Raw genomic sequence first — 22,653 nt, forward strand, 5'->3', positions numbered from 1 at the left:
CTTTAAAAAAAAATCTTAGAACAACTTAGAATTGAGTTTTAATATGAAATTTAATTTGCTCATCAATACATATTATGAGCAACATTCTAATAGGACACTGGCTCTATTAGATTAGGGTGGTCGGGGAAAAGTTGTCAGTCACTATTTGGCAGTTTGTTTCTGAGCTGGAAGAGTCCATTGTGTGGGGGGAGATCTGTGCTGTTCTCTTCCTGGATGCTGGATGACTGTATATGAGCAGCAGTCATCCAGCATCCCCCCCTCCTCTATATCTAGATCACTATAGCTGACCTCTATATTACAGGTATCCGGCAGTGTTTCTGTATGTATGGTGAATATTTAATTAGAAACTAAAAGATCACCTGCTCCATCTAGTCTAGTTGTGAGTAGTTCAGGACATGGAGGCTGGAGACTGGCTGCATCCACTGCACACACAGGAGAAGCTGCTTTATATGTTTCCTTATTCCCTCAGAAGTCGCCCCAGGATCATGTAGGACATTAGGGAGAAGCTGCTGAGCCAGTGTGATAAATAACTCCCCTGGTATATGACTGGCCATTTATGAACAAGCAGGAGTCTGAGTAAGTCCTGATAAAATTCAGGAGTCTGAGTCGTAATAATAATAATAATAATAATAATTTTTATTTATATAGCGCCAACAGATTCCGCAGCACTTTACAATTCTGGAGGTACATACATAGACAAAAAAAAAAAAATCGACATTACAGAGATACATATAATTATCCATACATGAGGAGTGAGGTCCCTGCTCGCATGCATGAGCTTACAGACTATCAGGAGGGGGTGCGAGACAAAATGGCAGAGGGGCAAAGTGCATCGTTGTTCTTATGGTCCAGCCATCTTTATGAATAAGGCAGTGCGGGTAAGGGGGGGGTGAACCTGTCACCAGCCAATGCCTGCATGCACAGGTCTAAGTGCTTAAATGCTTGGTGTGTGTGTGTGTGTGCGTGTATGTATGTGTCTGTGTGCGTGGTGGAGGTGTGTGTGTGTGTGTGTGTGGAGGGGGGGTTGAGGGTTGAGTCAAAATTAGGGAACCTGGTAAGCCTGTTTGAACAGATGTGTTTTGAGGGCACGTTTGAAGCTTTGGGTATTGGAGGTGAGTCTGACAGTCTTAGGTAATGTATTCCATAGAACTGGTGCAGCTCGGGTGAAGTCCTGGAGACGGGAGTGAGAGGTGCGGATCAAGGTGGATGTTAGTCGTAAGTCATTAGAGGAGCGTAGGGCACGGGTAGGGCGGTAGACAGAGATGAGGGAGGAGATGTATGGAGGTGCAGCACTGTGGAGAGCCTTGTGGGTGAGCAGGAGGATTTTATATTGTATCCTGTGTTTAACAGGGAGCCAGTGTAGTGACTGGCACAGGGGGGAGGCATCAGTATAACGGCTGGACATGGGGATGAGCCTGGCCGCTGTATTGAGAATGGACTGGAGAGAGGAGAGTTTAGAGGAAGGAAGGCCGATTAGTAAGGAATTGCAGTAGTCAAGACGGGAATGAATCAGAGCGACAATGAGAGTTTTAGCAGATTCGACAGGAAGGAAGAGACGGATTTTAGAGATGTTTTTTAGATGCAGATTACAGGAACGTGAAAGAGATTTAATGTGAGGAGTGAAGGAAAGATCTGAGTCAAACATAACCCCAAGGCAGCGGGCTTGCTGTGTAGGGGCTATGGTCGCACCACAGACAGAGATGGAAATGTCAGGTGGAGGGTGTTTAGCAGAGGGAGGGAAGACAAGAAGCTCAGTCTTAGAAAGGTTTAGTTTTAGGAATAGGGAGGACATAACGTTGGAGACGGCAGACAGACAGTTACTGGTGTTCTGTAGAAGTGCGGGGGTGATATCACGGGAGGAGGTATATAGCTGGGTATCATCAGCATAGAGATGGTACTGAAAACCAAACTTGCTGATGATTTGTCCGATGGGTAAAGTGTAAAGTGAGAAAAGGAGAGGGCCCAGGACTGATCCCTGAGGAACCCCAACTGTAAGGGGGAGAGAAGATGACGTGGAGCCAGAAAGTGATACACTAAAGGAGCGGTCGGAGAGATAGGAGGAGAACCAGGAAAGAGCAGAGTCCTTGAGGCCGATAGAGCGGAGCGTGGAGAGGAGGAGCTGGTGGTCTACTGTGTCAAAAGCTGCAGATAGGTCCAGGAGGATGAGAAGTGAATGGTCACCTTTAGATTTGGCGGAGAGGAGATCGTTAGAGACTTTAGTAAGGGCAGTTTCTGTAGAGTGGTGAGGACGGAAACCGGACTGAAGGGGGTCAAGGAGAGAGTTGTCAGAGAGGTAGCCGGTTAGGCGGGAATAGACCAGACGTTCCAACAGTTTGGAGATAAAAGGAAGATTAGAGACAGGTCGATAGTTGGCAGCACAGGAGGGGTCTAGAGAGGTTTTTTTCAGTAAGGGAGTGATAATGGAGTGTTTGAAAGGCGAGGGGAAGATGCCAGAGGAGAGGGAGAGGTTGAAGATTTTAGTAAGGTAAGTAGTGACAACAGGAGAGAGAGACTGGACAAGGTGTGAGGGAATAGGGTCACTAGGGCAGGTGGTGGGACGAGATGAGGAGAGGAGTCTGGAGACTTCCTCTTCTGTTACAGGTTCAAATACTGAGAGGGAAGAGGAGGAAATACAAGAGGGAATGGGATCAACACTTCTTTGGGACTGGGAGGCGATCTCCTGACGGATGGTATCCATCTTTTCCTTGAAGTAGGATGCTAGGTCTTCAGCACAGAGGTTAGTTACGGGTGTCTGAACTTTGGGTTTGAGGAGGGAGTTGAGGGTATCAAAGAGACGTTTTGGGTTATGGGATAGAGAAGAAATGAGAGAGGTAAAGTAAGATTGTTTAGCAGAATGAAGAGCGGAGTAGTAGCTTCTAAGCACAAATTTGTAATGTAGGAGGTTTGCATCAGTTTTAGACTTCCTCCACGAACGTTCAGCACACCTAGAACACCGTCTAAGAAAACGAGTTGAAGGTGTGTGCCAAGGTTGTGGTCGTCTGCGTTTTGCTGATTGAGGTGTGAGGGGTGCCATTTTGTCAAGGGTTGTTTTGAGGGTGTCGTGATAGCACTTGGCAGCCAGATTGGGACAGGAGAGCGAAGAGATAGGAGGCAGTGATGACTGTACAGAGTCTGTAAGTTGTTGGGTGTTGATGGCACGTAAGTTTCTGTACATGACCAAGGTTGGGGTGTCAGGAGGAGAATGAGTATTAGTGATTGAAAAGGAGAGAAGATTGTGGTCCGAGAGCCCGGTAGGAGTGTTATTAAGGCGAGAAACTGGGCAAAGTCTGGAGAAGACAAGGTCCAGGGTATTCCCACCCTTGTGGGTTGGAGAGTCAGAATGCTGGGAGAGGCCAAGGGAGGAGGTTAGGGAAAGAAACTGAGAGGCCGATGGGGAAAGTGGTTTGTCAATAGGGATATTAAAATCGCCCATGATGAGGGCGGGAATGTCAGAAGATAGAAAGTAAGGAAGCCAGGTAGAAAAATGGTCAAGAAAGCGTAGTTGTGAACCAGGGGGGCGATATATGACTGCGACTCTCAGGGAAAAGGGCTGGAAGAGTCTAATGGTGTGCACCTCAAAAGAGGAGAATGAGAGGGAGGGCTCAGGGGGAATGACCTGGTAAGTGCAGTCCTGAGAGAGAAGTACACCCACTCCTCCACCATGTCTGTTATCAGGTCTAGGAGTATGGGAAAATTGAAGACCTCCATGGGTCAGAGCAGCAGGTGAGGCTGTGTCTGACTCTTGTAGCCATGTTTCTGTGAGAGCCAGCAGGTTGAGCGATTTATTGAGGAATAAGTCATGGGTTTCAGTGAGTTTGTTGCAGACAGATCTAGAATTCCATAGAGCACAGTTAATGGAGATGGGGTCTGGCATGCAGGGAATCTTAATCAGGTTAAAAGGGTTTCTGTAGGTGGCCGATGAAGAGAAGCTGTTAGTAAAGGTTGGAGGACCAGGGTTAGGAGAGATGTCTCCAGCAGTAAGCAGGAGCAGAGATAGAGATAGCAGGTGTGAGTAAGAGAGGGAGGGAGGATGTTTGGAGGGAATGGGAAGAAATGGTTTATTGTATGGGAAAAAGACAGCAGGGGGGGTTAGATCAGCAGGTAGAAGGGAAGAAGAGATAAATATACTATTGCTTGATATAGGAGTTGGGGGTTTGGAGCAGAGTTTGAGTGTTAGGGAAGCAAAAGTGATAGCAAAGGTGAACATTTTTGGAGAGCAGATGAGTATATGGAATGCAGTTACCTTCAGTTCCCTTCTGGTTCAATTCTGGCTTAATTCATCTAGACACTTTGACTGATCAGCACTTAGAGTGATCAGGAATGACCAGAGCAGTTCACTATATAGTTAGATAACTAGCTGAGAAGTACTACCAGGTGTGAAACATGGGGTGGGTGGGGAAGAGATGGAAGAGGGCAGGGGTAACTGATAGAGAGAAGATTGTAAACAAACAATTTGGGTTCACTGCTTAGAAAAGAGGGCAATAAAAGTCAATGCTGAGAAGAGTAGAGCCAGATATCATACCATGAAATTTAAACAATGCAGTGGATAATGGGGGTAGGAGTTGATAGTTGGAGCCAATTCATACCATGAAATTTAAACAATGCAGTGGATAATGGGGGTAGGAGTTGATAGTTGGAGCCAATTCATACCATGAAATTTAAACAATGCAGTGGATAATGGGGGTAGGAGTTGATAGTTGGAGCCAATTCATACCATGAAATTTAAACAATGCAGTGGATAATGGGGGTAGGAGTTGATAGTTGGAGCCAATTCATACCATGAAATTTAAACAATGCAGTGGATAATGGGGGTAGGAGTTGATAGTTGGAGCCAATTCATACCATGAAATTTAAACAATGCAGTGGATAATGGGGGTAGGAGTTGATAGTTGGAGCCAATTCATACCATGAAATTTAAACAATGCAGTGGATAATGCGGCTTAGCCCTGGTTCACACTACGGAATCCGCGCAGATAACCTCCAGAGGATTCCGTGCCAGGCCAGATGTTCAAGTGGCAGCGAGCACAGAATCAGGGCCGGACTGGGACTTAAAATCAGCCCTGGCAGTCAAACCCCAGCAGTCCACATACCATATCATGGATAGCGGTGTAAAATACGCCCTGTAGCAAATTCTGCTTCATTTAGCCGTGTCCCCCACTACTCCCTTAAACATGTGAACCCACCATCAGCACCTAAAAATAATGCTAGTCACATCCTGTCACTCACAGTAGGCGTCTTCTCTGCATGAAGAGACGTCCACTTTTCCTTTTCTTCTCTATCTGGCTCCGGCCATCATGAAGGCTTCTCTGGCCATGACTCCTCTCCACGAGATCTGCCAGACAGACATTTTAGGCTTCTTTCTCCAGCAATATCCTCATCTATACATCTCCCCATATAGAATAGCCACCCCCCCCCCCCCCCCCCGCTGCACATCCCTCTATATAGAATAGCCCCCCCTGCATCCCCTCAGTATAGAATAGCCCCCCCTGCATCCCCCCAGTATAGAATAGCCCCTCTGCATCCCCCAATATGGAATACCCTCCCTGCATTCTCCCATATAGAATAGCCCCCCTGTATCCCCCCAGTATAGAGTAGCCCCCTGTAGAGCCGCTGACAGCCATCCCCCCCTGTACCCCCCCATATAGAATAGCCCCCCTGCATCCCCCCATATAGAATAGCCTCCCTGCATTCTCCCATATAGAATAGCCCCCCTGTAGAGCCCCTGACAGCTATTCCCCCCATATAGAGTAGAGCCCCAGACAGCCACCCCCCCTGCACCCCCATATAGAATAGCCCCAGACAGCCATCCCCCCATATAGAGTAGCCCCCCTGTAGAGCCCCAGACAGCCATCCCCCCATATAGAATAGCCCCCCCTGCATCCCCCCCATATAGAATAGCCCAATAGCCCCTCTGTAAAGCCCCAGACAGCCATCCCCCCCTGTATCCCCCCATATAGAGTAGCCCCCCTGCACCCCCCATATAGAATAGCACCCCCCCCATATAGAATAGCCCCCTTGTAGAGCCCCTGACAGCCCAAAAAAAAAAAGAACATCCTCACCTCGCTCCCGGCAGCTTCTTCCTCTCGGTCCCGGATCTTCGGTCCACAGCTGCTTCTTCCTGCTGCAGCACGGCGGGGCCTCTTCTTGCTTTCCTCCCAGGTCCTCAGCGGCGCATCAGGGAAGTGACGTCAGCCGCTGCGGGCCTGGCAGAGGTGCCTGCAGACGTGCCTGCGCGCGGCACGTCTGCGGCCCCGGGCCGGCCCTGTCAACTACTTCCAGCTGCAAAGACCGGCCCGGGGGGGAACATGCCACAAGAGTGACTGGCAGGGCCGGGGGCCAATGGCTCCCTGGCTCTGTCAGTCAGAGCGCGGCCGCTGCAGACTGTGAGCGTTCATCTTGAACGCTCACAGTTAAAGAGCCAGGGCGCCGGCCCTCTGCAGAGGCTGAATGAATAGCGCATTCTTGCAGCCACTGCTGAGGGCCGGCGCACATTGGGGCCAGGACCGGCGGCCCCCGGATTGGTAATCTTGGCAGCCCAGCGGGCATTTGCCCGCTTTGCCAGATTACCAATCCGGGCCTGCACAGAATCCACCGGAGCTTATCCACGCGAATGGGTCAGTGGGGCAGTCAGACTCCCACAGATTTAATATTAATGGCCTAGTTGAAGGATAAAGGCCCTTTTACACTGGCCAATTATCATCATAGAGCATTCCTAGAAACGCTCATTCGGCCAATAATTTGGCCTATGTAAAAGACTTTTTTTTTTTTTTTTTTTTTTACAGCGGTAAAAAACAGGACTTTTCGGCATCAAGCCTTCCTCAACTGAAGGCTTGATGCCGAAACGTCCTGTTTTTTACCGCTGTAAAAAAATCTGATGAATTTTCTATAATAAAAGATTTCTGGAAGCATGAAAATGGTGAAAAGAATTTCTTAAAATGTAAAAGAGACAGTGATCAGCCAATGAGTGAGAAAACTCTGGCTTATTTGATCTTGTGCGACCGTATAAACTAGAATAGTTATCGGACGCATATCTATCTCTGTGTAGATGATGTAGCAATCGTTTGTGTGGCCTTGCCTCACGATTTATTGCGTATTCTGAAGGTACTGCAAGCAAGAACAGTTGTCGCAATTAGCAGCCCTACTCGGCAGAGTATAGGTTACTCTAAAAGGACCCTTTGCTATTTGTTTTAAAAGCCTGGATAAACAGCTGTAACTTAGCTCAACATTATTAAAGATTCTTTTATAGTTAAATTAGGTTTATGTAATTTATATATTGCTTTTTCTCAGTAATTAATATTTTTAACTTTTGCAGTGCACCCTCTATGGAAAGGCCCCCTAGATATCCCTGGAGGATCTCGCCAGTCCCCTATTGACATTCGTGTACGGGATAGTGTCTTTCACCCAAATCTTGCGCCTATCTCTACCCAGTATGACCCTAATACTTGTCTTCACATTTGGAACAATGGTTACTCCTTCCTGGTGGAGTATGATGACTCCACTAACAAGTCAGGTGAGTTGTTACTCCTGAATTATTCATGTCTCTGTAGGGAAAAAAAAACTGTATTGGATTTTCTGTTATGGAATTATAATGTAATTATTTGTTATTAGAGGTGTAAAGGCTTAGGACACATTTTGCCCTTTTTTTGTGAAGGAAAAATGAAGCACCTTTCTAAATACTCTTCATAAGGGTCCTATTACCTTAAACTGGCACATGACCCACGGCTCTGTTCATTTCTATGGAGACGAAGGAAAGATCTGAGTGCTGTACGTAACATAGAAAAATGCTTTTATTCACACTGGAATGTCTCCTTCATTGACAGCTGGAAGGGGAGTCCCACGTAGGCTCAGGCTGGGAGGGGGAATGAGGAAGCCTTCCAGCTTGCTGCATCTCAGGAGCTTGAGAAAGCCTTTTTGACTCTTTACAGCGGGGATTTATAGCATTTTTTTATGTTATGGTACCTTTCATATATCTGTCTGTGCCTCCATGTTTTATCTTGTTCTAACAGTAAAATGTCTCTGGAAATTCTCAGCACTTCACATATGTGAAAGAAGTTGGGATCATTGGGGCAAGTTCGTTTAACTCATTTTATTGGAGAAAATAGGGCTACTGTCAGCCTCTTCCCAGCCTGAATTGTTTTTTTTTAGAAATGTATTTGTTAAGATTTAAAGCATAAAAACCATATTTTGAGTAAATCACTGCTTCCTCCTCCAGAACCTGCTTTCAGCTCCAAAATTAATTGGCGACTTTATTGTGTAATTTGTGTTCTAACAAGCAGCTTTACCTTTTGGCTTTTGGCCACCACATTCCGCTGGACTAGCCTTGAACAAAATCTCTAATGAATTATACTCGGGTGCCTTTAATTTGGAGTTTCATTGGACTTGACAGGTTCTGAATTGTTAAAGGGCAGCTGTCATTTGGGAAATCTTTACATTGAGTGAAATCCTTTACATTGCTACTATTCTTATTATTATACATTGTGTTAGTGACTGGTGCTGTCTAAGGTATTGGCTATTTATCTACATGTGCCCAGTGCATGATAGATTCACCATGCCTGCTTTCATTTCATGCTTCATGGTGACACTCACAATAGACATGGCCAATAGATCCTGCAACTGTAAAGCCACTCAATCTGACCCCTCTTCCCTTTTTGAGTCCTTGCCGAGCTGATATTTTTTGCTATGGAAAACAATCTCTGACCCCTATGCAGGGCCGTATTTGCCACTAGGCACCCGTGGTCCGGTGCCTAGGGCGGCGCCCTGCGGGGGGCGGCACCCGCAGGACACATTTCTTTTTGTATTTAATTTTTTTTTTTTTACCCCCTCCGCCGCCCCGCCGCTGACATCCGCGCCCGGGTGGTGCGGGGGGAGGGGGGTGGCGGGGGGTCAGTCGGGCGGTAGGAACGGAGGCAGGCTGGGAAGGAAGGTCCCCCTATGCAGGGCCGGCGTGAGCTTCCAGCACAGACTGTCACACAGGCCGGAAGCTCACAGTGCAGCCCCGCGATGCCCGAACTTCCCTGCTCAGCAGCGGCGTGATGACGTCACACGCACGCTGCTGAGCAGGGAAGTTTGGGCATCGCGGGGCTGCAATGTGAGCTTCCGGCCTGTGTGACAGTCTGTGCCGGAAGCTCACGCCGGCCCTGCATAGGGGGACCTTCCTTCCCAGCCTGCCTCTGTCCCTGCCGCCCGACTGACCCCCCCCCCCCCCCCCGCTGGTCCCTCTGCATCCCCCCCCCCCCCGCTGGTCCCTCTGCATCCCCCCCCCCGCTGGTCCCTCTGCATCCCCCCCCAGCTGGTCTCTCTGCGCCCCCCCCCCCCCCGGCTGGTCCCTCTGCATCCCCCCCCAGCTGGTCTCTCTGCGCCCCCCCCCGGCTGGTCCCTCTGCTCCCCTGCCACCCCAGCTGCCCTCCCATCTTCTCCCCCTACTCCCCCTCCCCCTGTCGCCCCAGCTGCTCCCCCTGTTACCCAGCTTCTCCCCCTTTCCCTGCCACCCCTAGTTGCTCTCCCTCCCTGTCGCCCCAGCTGCTCCCCCTGTTACCCAGCTTCTCCGCCTTTCCCTGCCACCCCTAGCTGCTCCCCCTCCCCCTGTCGCCCCAGCTTCTCCCCCTGTTCCCCAGCTTCTCCCCTCCCTGTTAACCCGACTGCCCCCCTGTCGCCCCAGCTGCTCCCCCTGTTCCCCAGCTTCTCCCCCTGTCGCCCCAGGTTCTCCCCCTGTCACCCCAGCTTCTCCCCCTGCCACCCCAGCTGCCCTCCCATCTTCTCCCCCTGCCACCCCCAGCTGCTCCCCCTGTCACCCCAGCTTATCCCCCTCCCCCTGCCACCCCATCTTCTCCCCCTGTCGCCCCAGCTTCTCCCCATTGCCCCAGCTGCCTTCATCGCCCCAGCTGCTCCCCCTGTTCCCCAGCTTCTCCTGCTCCCCCTGTCACTCCAGCTACTCCCCAGCTTCTCCCCCTCCCCCTATCACCCCAGCTGTTCCTCCTGCCATCCCCAGCTGCCTCCTTTCCCCAGTTACCCCCAGCTGCCTCCCTTCCCCAGTCACCCTGCTCTGCCCGCCTGCAGACGAGTTGTGGTCGGAGAAGTCATCATGATGGCTGCACCAGATGGAGAAGAAAGAAAAAAGTGAGCGACGGCAATCGGAGAAGACGTCACCTGTGAGTCATTAGTAACTGCACTGTAATCACTTCTATAGTGTGCAGAGCCTGTGTACCATTGGGGTCTAAATGGGTCAGTGTATGGTTTGCGGTAGTGTACTGACAGCCCTGCGGTCACTACAGTACACTAGCACAAACTTTTAAACTAGAATGCAACTACAACAGCTGCAGGTACTAAAACTCCCAGCATATCCTGAGGGCTGCAGACTTTCAGTACATGCTGGGAGTTGTAGTGCCTGCAGCTGTTGTAGTTGGGTCCTATACACTAGGTGCTTTGTGGGAGATCAGAATACATAGATTTGTGGGGGCTCAGTGCAGGGAAGTGACCCCAGAACATCACTAATAACATCTCCCCCTATCCCCTATTAGTGCTGTTCTGGGGTCTCTTCCACACACTGAGCCCCCACAGATCTATGTATTCTGATCTCCCACAAAGCATCCAGTGTATGATGCACCTAGGACCCAACTACAACAGCTGCAGGCACTACAACTCCCAGCATGTACTGAGTCTGCAGCCCTCAGGATATGCTGGGAGTTGTAGTGCCTGCAGCTGTTCTAGTTGGGTCCTAGGTGCATTATATGACATATAGGAATACATAGATCTGTGGGGGCTCAGTGCAGGGAAGTGACCCCAGAACATCACTAATAGGGGATAGGAGTAGATGTTTTTGTTCTATCCCCTATTAGTGATGTTCTGGGGTCACTTCCCTGCACTGACCCCACAGATCTCTGTATTCTGATCTTCCACCAAGCCTCCTAGGACCTAACAGCTGCATGCACTACAACTCCCAGCATGTACTGACAGTCTGCAGCCCTCAGGATATGCTGGGAGTTGTAGTAAAGTAGTACAATCCTATGATAACTGCGGCTGTAGACAGATGTATTGCTGGACCTTCAGGGCTGATGGTTGTCACCCACAGATTGCAGCCACCAGGAGACTCTGCACACAGTCATTACAAGGTTGTCCTCTCAGAGACTACAACTCCCAGCATACCCTGAGAGCTGTATAAATGGAGGGTGTTCTGAGATTTGTCACAGATACAGATAAATCCAGGAAGGAGCGGGTCAGCATGTCGCGTTTCACTGGTTCTATATTGGTGGGCCCCAGGTGCCCCAGTCCGACACTGGACAGAAGCTGTCCCCAAATTAAGTCCCCGCCCTCCTTCCTTCCTCCATCACGTCTGATGATGAGAAGAGCGGGCATCAAGCAAAAGGGCACCCCAGTACTACTGACAGTCGGGGTGTGCCGCTCAGTAGTACTGGGTGCTGGAGTGCCGGCCTGCCAGCTGTGCCAGGGTATATACCATGCATGTAACCTGCCAGTGCCGAGGGGAAGGGGGCACTAGTTCGCCGGGGGGGGGGGGGGGGGGGGGGCGCCTCGGCATGCAAAGTGCCTAGGGCAGCATGAACTCTAAATACAGGCCTGCCCCTATGGCCTCTCCCCATTATAGGCAGTACAGGCAGAGCTGAAGTATTCTAGGTTGCTCCTCATATCTCATCCTCCTGTGTACAATGTGCACGAGAGGGGGTTACTGAGGCTGAGTAGTCAGGTTTCAGAGGAGTTGCAGTATAACCAGTCAGGGTCATTCGTGTTTTCCTTTACTCAGAAAAGGTATGTTTCTGTGTGAACAACTTGTGACCAGGAGTCTAAAGTAATCTCTGGGGATTGTTCTCCCTATCTAGTTAACCTGTTATGTCTCTGTGTAACCTCACAGCACTGATTGCTCGTTCTGTATCTTGGTAAATTAATTCAGTTCCCCTCTTTCCAGTAATAGATGACTGAAGTTCGTGTGACTTGCTGCACTAATATTTACTTGTGCTTGTTCTTTTATTGCAGTCTGTTAACACACTGTAGATGTAATGCACTCTTGTTGCTGATATGTAATCTCCCAGCAGTCATTGTATGAAAGTTATCAGCGGGGAGATTGTGTTCACACCATTTATTAATAAATTCCCACCCCCACCTCTGCAGGACCACATGGTTTTGTCATATAATAAAGAAGCATTACAGGTTTTTTTTTTTTTTTTTTTTTTGCAGAAATCAGTAGTATAAGCGATTTTAAGTAACTCTGTAATAGGTTTTATTAGGCAAAAAAGCATCTTTCTGTACTTAAAGCAATTTCCAAGCCTCCCCCCCCCCCCACACACTTATCTGTTCATCAGGCAAAGCCATCTTCATTACAGAGAAGCAAGTGAAGACAGGTTCTGCTATGTCCATTATATCCCTATGGAGGGGGTAGGGGCCGAGGGAGATGAGTAAGCAGGAAGAGGTGACATAAAGTACAGCTGTTTGTAGACTGTCTGGGCACCTAAAACAGAAAGTTCAATGCTTATCTAGGAACTTGCTGAGAGAAGATTGCATGGTGTTGTGCTGTGCAGGACTCCTCTGTGCTCACTCACTCCTCTCAACCCCTCCCCTCTCCATAGAGCATAATGGACACAGAAATCCTGCTTCTTCTGAAGTCAGGGGGAGCTAGGGAAACTGCTTTTTCAGTACAAAAGCAACCTCTTTTGGTAAATAAAACCTATTAGAGTTTCTTAAAATCGCTTGTACTATAGATATTGTTTTCAGAAAAATGACCCTGAAATGACAGTTATGCTTTAACATTCATCTATATTTCCACAGTGTCATCTTTTTCATTCAAGTTCTTGTTTAATTCATACATTTCATTACTGTGTCTGGGTCATGTGACCTCTGATCAGCCACCACCATGACTCTCCCTTTCAAACCTGCCATTAAAGGGGTTGTCCGGCGATAAAAAATTATTCACAGAATAACACACATTACAAAGTTATACAACTTTGTAATGTATGTTATGTCTGTGAATGGCCCCCTTCCCCGTGTTTCCCCCCACCCACGCTAGACCCGGAAGTGTGGTGCATTATACTCACCGCATCTCGTGTCGTCCACGGTCTCCGATCCTCAGCAGTGATGTCTTCTTCGGGAGGCCGGCGGATCTTCCCGAGTGCCGGCCACCCTCTGCAGCGTCATCCGAAGCTCAGCCGCGATTGGCTGAGCGTAACTGTGCTCAGCCAATCGCGGCTGATGACGCGGCCACGTCATCAGCTGCTCAGCCGCGATTGGCTGAGCACAGTTATGCTCAGCCAATCGCGGCTGAGCTTCGGATGACGCTGCAGAGGGCGGCCGGCACTCGGGCAGATCCGCCGGCCTCCCGAAGAAGACGTCACTGCTGAGGATCGGAGACCGTGGTCGGCACGTGACAGGTAATGTATAGCGCACCACACTTCCGGGTACACGGGTGGGGGTGGTGGGACACGGGGAAGGGGGCCATTCACAGACATAACATACATTACAAAGTTGTATAACTTTGTAATGTGTGTTATTCTGTGAATAATTTTTTATCGCCGGACAACCCCTTTAATCCCACAATGCATCAGCGCAAAATCACATGGGCAGATAAAGACTGTTACACCTCTGCCTGCTGGGAGAACGGTGCAATCATCCTCCTAAAGGATACAGTCAAGGGTGCTGAATGGTCTTTATATAAACTGTTTCTTTGTGGCTGTATGTATGTTTTACAAACTTAAAACCAGATACTGATAAATATTTGTTTTTCATCCTTTTTTTATTTTTTTTTTATGTACTGACTTTTGAAAAATTTTGTAAAATTTTTTGTATGTGATGAAGGGTACGACATCTTTCCTGAGCTGCTGCTGTGCTCTGCCAGTATCATTCAGAGATAAACTGTGCATCAGTTAAATGGATCATAGGAAACAATAGACTAGAGATGTTGCTTGGCTTCAGTAGTAGAATTTTAAATGTTGCCTATAATGTAGCTCCTTGACCATACTATTCATTGTGTTCATGATGTCCGGTCCTATACTAAAAAGTCTGATGTCAGTCTTATTTCTTTCTTTGGTCACAGTTTTGAGTGGCGGACCACTGGAAAACCCATTCAGACTAAAGCAGTTCCATTTCCATTGGGGGGCAAATAATGACTGGGGCTCAGAGCATACAGTGGACAGCAAAGTCTTTCCTGCAGAGGTGAGATACTCTAATCATGGATAAAGGAATCTAGTATGGTACATGCCTGTTTTCAAGCTTGAACTTTTATTTTTAATGCTGTATGTATTCATTTGTCATACAATTTGTGATAATTTGGAGCACTTTTTAGTGCACTTTTTTGATGTGTGATTTATGCTAATACTACAGCTTTTTAATAATAATAATAATAATAATAATAATAATAACTAATAATTATTATTATTTGTAAAGTGGCAACAGATTCCGCAGCGCTTTTTATACATACAGTACAGAGGTGACATAATACACAAATAATTAGAATAAATAAAGGCTTTTTCAAGGCTTCCTCCAGATACTAAGTAAATAACTAATGTAAAATGATTTTATGTGAATTGCACTGATAGAAGGATGGAGTGACCAGTGCATCAATATAATAGTATATTATATAGCATATATAGTATATATAATATAGCAGTATACAATATATATAAAAAAGTTTATAGTACTTACATTCAAGATAAGACATCCGATAAGTTAATATACAGTATGTGTGTGAGAATAATGTACATCAGAGCAGCTGGCACCTACTGTAATACCAGGTACCCAATAGCATAACTTGATACATTCATAAAGGCCACATGACTTGCAATGTGTCAGCATTCCCCCACCAATATGCACATGGGGGAATCAACCAATCCAGTCAAACAGGGTTGTCTCTGGATTTTTGTAGTACAGAAAATGCAAAATAAAAACTAAAACTGTCCAAACAGTCAGCAGTTTTTGACCTACCCACTAAAAGTCCTCAATAAATCAGCTTATTCACAACATACATTGACATATGCTGCAGATGCGTAATCATAGTGGATTTTATTCTACAGCGTATGGATGAGATTTCTTCATCATGGTTGCTTTTACTCTAAACAGTGTGGTGTTTCCTAATAAAAACTAAGCAGAAATTCTGCAGTGTATATATACGCTGTGTGTGGCCTTACCTGTATAGTGAATTTTGAATCTTCTACCATTGCAGCTCCACTTGGTGCATTGGAATTGCTCCAGGTACCGGACTTTTGAGGAAGCCATCATGGAAGAGAATGGTTTGGCTGTTATAGGCATATTTATGAAGGTAATTCTATATCTGTGTGGAAAACTTAGAATTAATTTTACTGTTATGTGAGACACACACTTTCTGTTCCAACAGCTTGGAAGACACCATGAGAAGCTGCAAAAGCTGGTAGACATATTGCCTTCTGTACGCTATAAGGTAAGTTGATTTCAATATATTGTTTGGGTGCTGTAAACTATTAGTTGGGGCTACAGTGTCCATCAAAGTTATTCCACAATTAGCAATCGGAGAATCTCAAGTGCTAGTGGTCATCTGTTGGCCTGTAGTGCTCAAGAGTCCCTGGTAACTGTGGCAAGAAGTTATCAGACTGTATGCTGTACACTGATAAAACTACTCCTGGTGCCAGTTTTAGTGATTAAACCTGCACAGTAGCCACAAGCTCTTACCGCTGCTTGTTGAACCCAGTATATTAGTATATCCATTGAATTTGTATATCGGTTGTGCTGAGTTATTGGTCTTGTTTGATTATATTTTTTGCAAGAAGCTGAAATTATTTATATTTTTGGGAATAAACTTGGTTTGCAATGGTGGTTGAGTCATTTTGACTGCAGCTGGATATGGCTTTTACTGCTGACCGTAAGCTATAGATTGGCCACAAGGAGGCGCTGAAAAACCTCAGTATATATTGTAGAATGCATATCTATGCAGAATGAATGGAGAAAGTAAATTTCAGTCAGTGCTTGAAAAGCTTAATTATAGAAATGACAGAGGAGTGTGTTTATTTTTCTTAGTAATGTTGTTAAAAAAATTAACTTCCAAAAAATATGTAGCTGGTTACTGTAAGTATGGAATTCCTAATCCTTGCCACCTGGGGAGCTCCTATTACTATAATGGCATTAATAAAATTCTACTATGTACACACTTATATAGAGAATTTATTTTTTTTTTTTAATTGTAACATTTGTTTTAACTTTTTTTTTTTTTTTTTTTTTTTTTAGGATGCTCTTACTGAGTTTAATTATTTTGACCCCTCCTGCATGTTACCAACCTGTAGTGATTATTGGACGTATGCTGGCTCGCTGACCACACCACCACTAACTGAGTCTGTGACTTGGATTATAATGAAGAAACCAATTGAAGTTGACCACAGTCAGGTGATCTGCCTGAATGAGTGTTTTTGTTACATTCCATGTTATGACCCGACCTCTAACCCCTATAAATGTGACATTAAGGGGTCAGAATGGTGCTAAAGACCCTCTGTTCATTACCACTGTCCACCTCTCTAGTGGATTTATAGCATTGTGATGTGGTAAAAACTAAATACCCCTGCATGTTAAGAGCTCAGTTAAGATGTCTGTTCACAACCGCTTATGGTGTGTTCAGACAGAGAGATTTAGCTGACAGATGAAGCCAAAGCCAGGAACAGACTATAAACAGAGAACAGGTAATAAGGGAAAGACTGAGATTTCTCCCTTCTCAAATCCATTTCTGGCTTTGGCTTTAAAACTGTCTCTGTGTAAACACACAATTAGTTGAGGAGTCATATAGTAAACGGGAAGTTAGTTTTTCCCAGGAGATGACTGTACAGCACATGGTGTAAAGACAGCAGTTCTGAGTGCAGATTGCTGCTGATCAAGTGGGGAATGCTGGAATGGCCCATTTTATTCTAAAACTGCAGAATAGTGAGTGCAGATCTGGAACATAATACAGTCTGTCACTATGACTCAGTGGAGGTTAAGTAATGTATGTATGTATACAGTGACTCAACTTTTAGTGTAGATTATTTTTTTTTATATCTTTATATTTTACCAATTTTCCATTATTCATACAAAAATTGTGTCATCAATCACATGTCTGCTTTCTCTCTGTGAGCGCTCAGCCTGGGATACACAGGACTTCCTGTTTTCTGACTCCTGTTTTTTTTTTAGGGAAAAAAAAGTCAGAAAACAGGTAGTGCCGTGCTGTCCATGATAGCTAAAAAATAATAATAATGAATGTAAATTGCAAACTTCCTTTATTTCACATCTACTGTTGATTTAGATTTTAAAAGTTATAACAACAGGTACAATTTAACCATGGGTCTCTAAACTGTGGCCCTCCAGCTGTTGCAATACTAAATTTCCCATCATGCCTGGACAGCCAAATCCAAAGCTTTAGCTGTCCAGGCATGATGGGAATTGTGGTTTTTCAACAGCTGGAGGGCTGCAGTTTGGAGACCCAGGAAGGAAGTACTGTAAGGAAGCAGCAGGAGGGGGGAGCGGAGGGGGATGATGGCTGCAGTGACGTGCAGCTCCCCTGCGGCGGCGGCGAACTACTACTCTCCCCACCTGCTCATAACATGCGCAGGTGATGGGAGAGTAGTAGCCGGATTATATCTCAGAGAGTAAGGAAGCAGCAGGAGGGGGCTGATGGCTGAAGTGATTAGCGGCTCCCCTGCGCGGCATCGGCGGCGGCGATCTCTGAGATATAACCCAGCTACTACTCTCCCATCACCTGTGCATGCTATGAGCAGGTGGGGAGAGTAGTAGTTGAGTAGTCCAGAGCGGCGGGAGTTCGGTAGCGGTGGTCAGCGGCGATTCGGCGGGCTTACTGTTATGTACTGATTGCTTACATTTATGGAATACTTTGGGGAGCAAATGTCCTTGCTCCCCAAAGTATTCCATAAATGTAAGCAATCAAAAACACTGTATACTACATTTACATACACATCCATTGTAATTCCAATGGAGTGTCCAGCAGGGGCGCACTATATATAGAAGTCAATGGTACTCATTGACTTCTATATATAGTGCGCCCCCTGCTGGACACTCCATAGGAATTACACCTTTCGTCGTGACTTCACTGCTTCTGAGAGAATTCTAACACTTCCTGATACACTAAATTAAGGGAAATAGCAGTATATGAGCATTTCCCATAATTAATGTACATTAGAAAATTATATATCTTTCCATCAGTAATAACATATAAAAAATAAATTTTGGCCGGACTTCTCCTTTAACTATCCTTGGGTTTAGCACCAATTTCACTCCTACTTTTTCTGATATCTTATTGTGTACCTGTATTCAACACTCCTTTAGGGCATCACAAGTTCAAAGCACATGTGCAAAACTTGTGCTGTTTCTACTACATGTTGGACTTATTCTGATTCTTAATAAAAAGCTTGGGGTGTAATACAATCGGTTTATAACACTAAATTGCATTATTCTGTGGTCTCCCAAAGAGGAAACCAACTTTGTATTACTCATTATCATATCCCACTGTGATTCTTCTTACCCCCCTATCTTTTCTTGCCACCTTAATTTACTTTTATTATTTCCCCCTCTTGGACCTGAGTCAGATATGCATAGATAATTGCCAGTCCTTTTTTATTGACAGTCTGACTTCTTAAGTTCTCTTTCAACTTAGAGATAAAACCTACAGGAAATTTCTCTATTATTCTTAAGTCCTCTTTTAAAACATTATCATCCAACAAAACCTAAACCATACTGTTTTGTAGATAAAAGGAAAGGTCCCGTCCAAGTAGTAACTTGCCTCTCCCTATGCCTGCAGGATCTCTGGAGCTGACACGTCACAACTCGGCTGATGGACTGGTTGCTCAGCCAGTCAGTGACTGGGACAGGACGCTGCTCAAATCACTGATTGGCTGAGCGGCCAGTCCATCAGCCGTGACAGGCATTTTCCCCGGTCTGAGTCAGACATCATCACAACTCGGGGGTGGGGGTGTTGGGGAATGCCTTCTAGTGGGGGTCCCCTGGCCGCTTCCGCCACGGCAGCTGCTGGACTTTATAATTGGCTGGCCTTTAAACTCCACTCTGATTCCCTGCATCATATAATGTTTTTATCACTCCAAGCTTTTTAAATTAAATCAAATAATTGTTATGCCATAGAGGCGCAAAGTCAAGTACTACTTCTATTTTTAAAACTCCTTCTGTGTTTTTACTCAAGATCTTACCATCATCCATAAGTGTATATTATTTCTATATAAAAATTGTTAATCAGAAATGACATGTACTATCATGACAAGTTAGACTGATTTATTTCTATATATTAGACTAGTAATTTTCTATTCTTTCTTTTAGCTGGCAGTTTTTCGCAGTCTACTTTACTCTGCTGTGGGGGAAGAAGAGAAAAACATGGTGGATAACTTCCGTCCTCTTCAGCCACTTATGAACCGCACAGTCCATTCCTCCTTTGAACCAGCCTTAAAGGTTTCCAACTTCAAGAAGGCTGATGTTCAGGCAGGTTAAAGCATGGACCTTCTGTTCTAGATGGCAACCCTTTTCACAACAGCCATGTTTGCATTTTACACGACATAGTGATATTATGTATGACCAACTTCTGCATTACTATAGAACAGATACTGCCTCTAATGTTGACACTGGAATCATGTTTCTGACTTTTTCTATGTTACAGTTACCTGTTTACAGGCACGTCTGAGCTGAACATCTGTGCCTTATTTTATATTCATTTGATTTTAAGAATTTTGTTCTGTTAAAGAGAAATATCTGGTTCTAAGTGACCTTAGAATAACATTAGGTGTCTTAAACTCAGAACCCATGGGTTTGCCATGAATAGTCTTGTTAGACATGAAGACTGATACTACCTTGTGGTTTTGTTTGAGGTGCAGGACTATTATGTTGTGCCTGGAATCCATAATGGTGCTTAGACAGTATGCACCGTGACACAGGTGTAACCCATGACCATACATCCCTGGACCATGTAGCAATCCCTTGGCAGATTTACATATCACATGTAATAGGTGAAGTAAATCCCCTACATTGTAGTCCTGTTGTGTAATCGAACACGTCTTCTGTCTTTTTATATGAGGGACTTTTATTGTATTGTTGCTTTCCTGTGCACTGTGGAGACATTGGGCATTACTCCTAATTGAACAGTTCCATTTTGACATAGGTTTGTTCATGTACATCTGGTTATAGGAAACTATATACATCCAACAAATGTTCACTTGGTGTTGTAGTTCAGAAATAAATACACATATTTCCTAGAAAAGTTGGTTTCTTAAAGACACTAGAAACCTGCAATCTGTTTTCTTTTAATTCCCTTTGCAGTTAAATTGACAGGGATCAGTGGGTTGTTTTCAGACTTGAGGGGCAGATGAAAGCATGCTGCTGCTCCCTGTATTTCCTGAGATTCCTAGAGGCTGACCCTTGGAAAAGTGTGTGTACTTTCAGGCCTGGGGTTTATTAAGATTGCTAGGAAATCTAGCTAGGCTCCTGCCATCATACTTACTTACAACTTTGTGTAGTTAATAATATACATACAAGTATTTCATAGGTGTGTGTGTGTATATAGCTGAGAGAACTACTTGTTTCATGTTCTAGCTATCTACACTGAATGTTATGTGTGGGCTGGGCTTACACTATAGTGCTGCAACTGGTAATTTACCAATAGTTGCTGAACTAGTGGTTGGGCTATGGCTGGAGAGCCCCAGGTTACAGGCTGCAGGGAGCTGCACATGCTGGTTACGTCTCAAGTGCAAGAGATAGGTTCACTTTAAATAGTTTATTGTATAATAACAGTGATTTGATAAATAGATATTATGAGTAATTGGGGTTTACACTGGGTTAAAAGAGTGAATAAGGTGCAAAATAATGTAATTTTTTTTTATTGTTGGTCTTATAATCTAAAAAAAAATCTTAATAAATGTATATGCATTTTCTTTTTTTGATTTTTGAGTTTCTCTGTTACCTGTAGTCTGGTTAGACATTTTATGACACATCAATTGGATATGCCGTAATGTCTAAGAGATACTAGTGCCACTTGGTGAGATCACCACCACCTCTCATAATTTTCATGCCACCTGAACCACAGGTCATCGAAGTGATCCCAGCAGGCTTATCTCTGCCTCACCATTCTTTGTTTGTACCCAAACAGGGAAAGTTCTATCAACCATGATCAATCAAGGCTGGTGGGGTGCGGAGAAGCCACTGGGAACCATCCTAATGGCTTCTGTTTCAAGCAGCATGAAAGTGATGACATGTTCCCTTTAACCCTGCTGTTCTGTTCGGTCAAAAATGACCGAATTTGAAATTTGATATTTTTTAAAATATTCATTATGCGGCTCTGAAACTTGTGATTCATTGACTTTTCCTCATTTGAGGGGTTCTTACTAATAGCAGTTTTTATTTATTTATTTTTTGTCTTCTTTTTGCTCCATGTCTTTTTTTTTACTCTTGTACTGTTCGGTCAAAAATGACCGATAGCCTTTTATACTGATCTCCAGCCATTTTTTGAAAAAAAGTAAAGGAGTTATCTCATTTTGGTCACTCAGTAACCGAGACAATAGAAAGCCAGCCATAATTTTATTAACTTAGACTTGTAAACGCAAAACTAATCGGTGGCCAATGGTTGTTTTTTACAATATTCTTGATGTGTCGGTGTACAATGCAGTTGTGTTATGGTGTGAAATAATCCAAATTGGAACAAAAATAAACTGTATAAAAGAAAAGAACAAAGAAAAGTAAAACCCAGAGGTGATGGAGCTGCAGCCATTGTCCACAGGATCCAACAGCATGCTGAAGAAAAATGAACAATGCAATAAGGCCATCTAACATTTTTTTGACACAAAATATATAAATTAAGTTTTTTTTTTATTTCATTTTTCATTTGTTTATGAACAACTATGTTGTTCACATACAGTATAATAATGCAAAAGATATTCAAATAAAACACTAGTTAGTTAAAAATCAAGACCTTAATAGGCCTGGTCAAAAATGACCAAATCATTATATGTGTATTTTAGAACAGAACAGCAGGGTTAATCTGTTTATGATCAAGGTAAATGTAAAGGCTCACATTTATGCAACTTCTGATGCGTCCCAGTAGGTATAGAGATTAATTCTCATATTGAAGGGAACCTATGAACAGGGTAGGGCAGCCTAGCCTGCTAACAGATCTTTATAGGGGACATTACCTCGCGGCACATGGTGCTTCGGTATGCAGTTTTTATTTTAAAAAATGCATTTTATAAATTTCAACATGTTAATAAAATGCATATTTCATAAAAAATGGAGCACCATATTGATGTCCCCTATAAAGATCTGTTAATGGGTTAGGATGCCCTAACCTGCTAATAGATTCCCTTCAAAAGCCGATCCTACTACTGTGGGGTATACTTATTTGTACACAGTAATATTGCCCTACATTCTTCAGGAGATCAGTGGCCCAGAGTTATCTGGCAGGCACTTATCCCCAAGGAACAGACATATACTTGGCTGAACCAAACAAGGTGATCGAAATATGCTTTCTCTTTAAGTTGTTCTTTCCGCTCACAATCCCACAAGGAGCTGGCTCTGATTCCCATACATAAGACAATCCGACCTATTTGTTTCTTGCAACAATTCATCCATTGAGCATTTTCTGTGTGGATTAACTGTGCTTCCTCCAGCTTTGTGGGAAACTGGATCTTTTTTTATATGAGGAGATAATTAGAGGGG

At 44.8% G+C, this 22,653-nt stretch overlaps 1 protein-coding gene across 2 annotated transcripts in view; it reads left to right on the forward strand.

Moving 5' to 3' along the window:
• Window positions 1-20,876, forward strand: part of CA5A (carbonic anhydrase 5A) — a 54,347-nt gene extending 33,471 nt beyond the window's left edge. For both annotated transcript variants that reach the window (XM_069966294.1, XM_069966293.1), the window contains exons 2-7: window positions 7,313-7,510; window positions 14,036-14,154; window positions 15,161-15,256; window positions 15,332-15,394; window positions 16,195-16,350; window positions 19,276-20,876. In XM_069966294.1, the coding sequence (XP_069822395.1) occupies window positions 7,313-7,510; window positions 14,036-14,154; window positions 15,161-15,256; window positions 15,332-15,394; window positions 16,195-16,350; window positions 19,276-19,443 (800 nt within the window). In that variant the 3' untranslated portion in view covers window positions 19,444-20,876. The remainder of the gene's footprint in view (window positions 1-7,312; window positions 7,511-14,035; window positions 14,155-15,160; window positions 15,257-15,331; window positions 15,395-16,194; window positions 16,351-19,275) is intronic.
• Window positions 20,877-22,653: the final 1,777 nt, after the last annotated feature.

The sequence above is a fragment of the Dendropsophus ebraccatus genome, chromosome 4 (genome assembly GCF_027789765.1).
Source record: "Dendropsophus ebraccatus isolate aDenEbr1 chromosome 4, aDenEbr1.pat, whole genome shotgun sequence".
In the NCBI taxonomy this organism is placed as follows: Eukaryota; Metazoa; Chordata; class Amphibia; order Anura; family Hylidae; genus Dendropsophus; species Dendropsophus ebraccatus.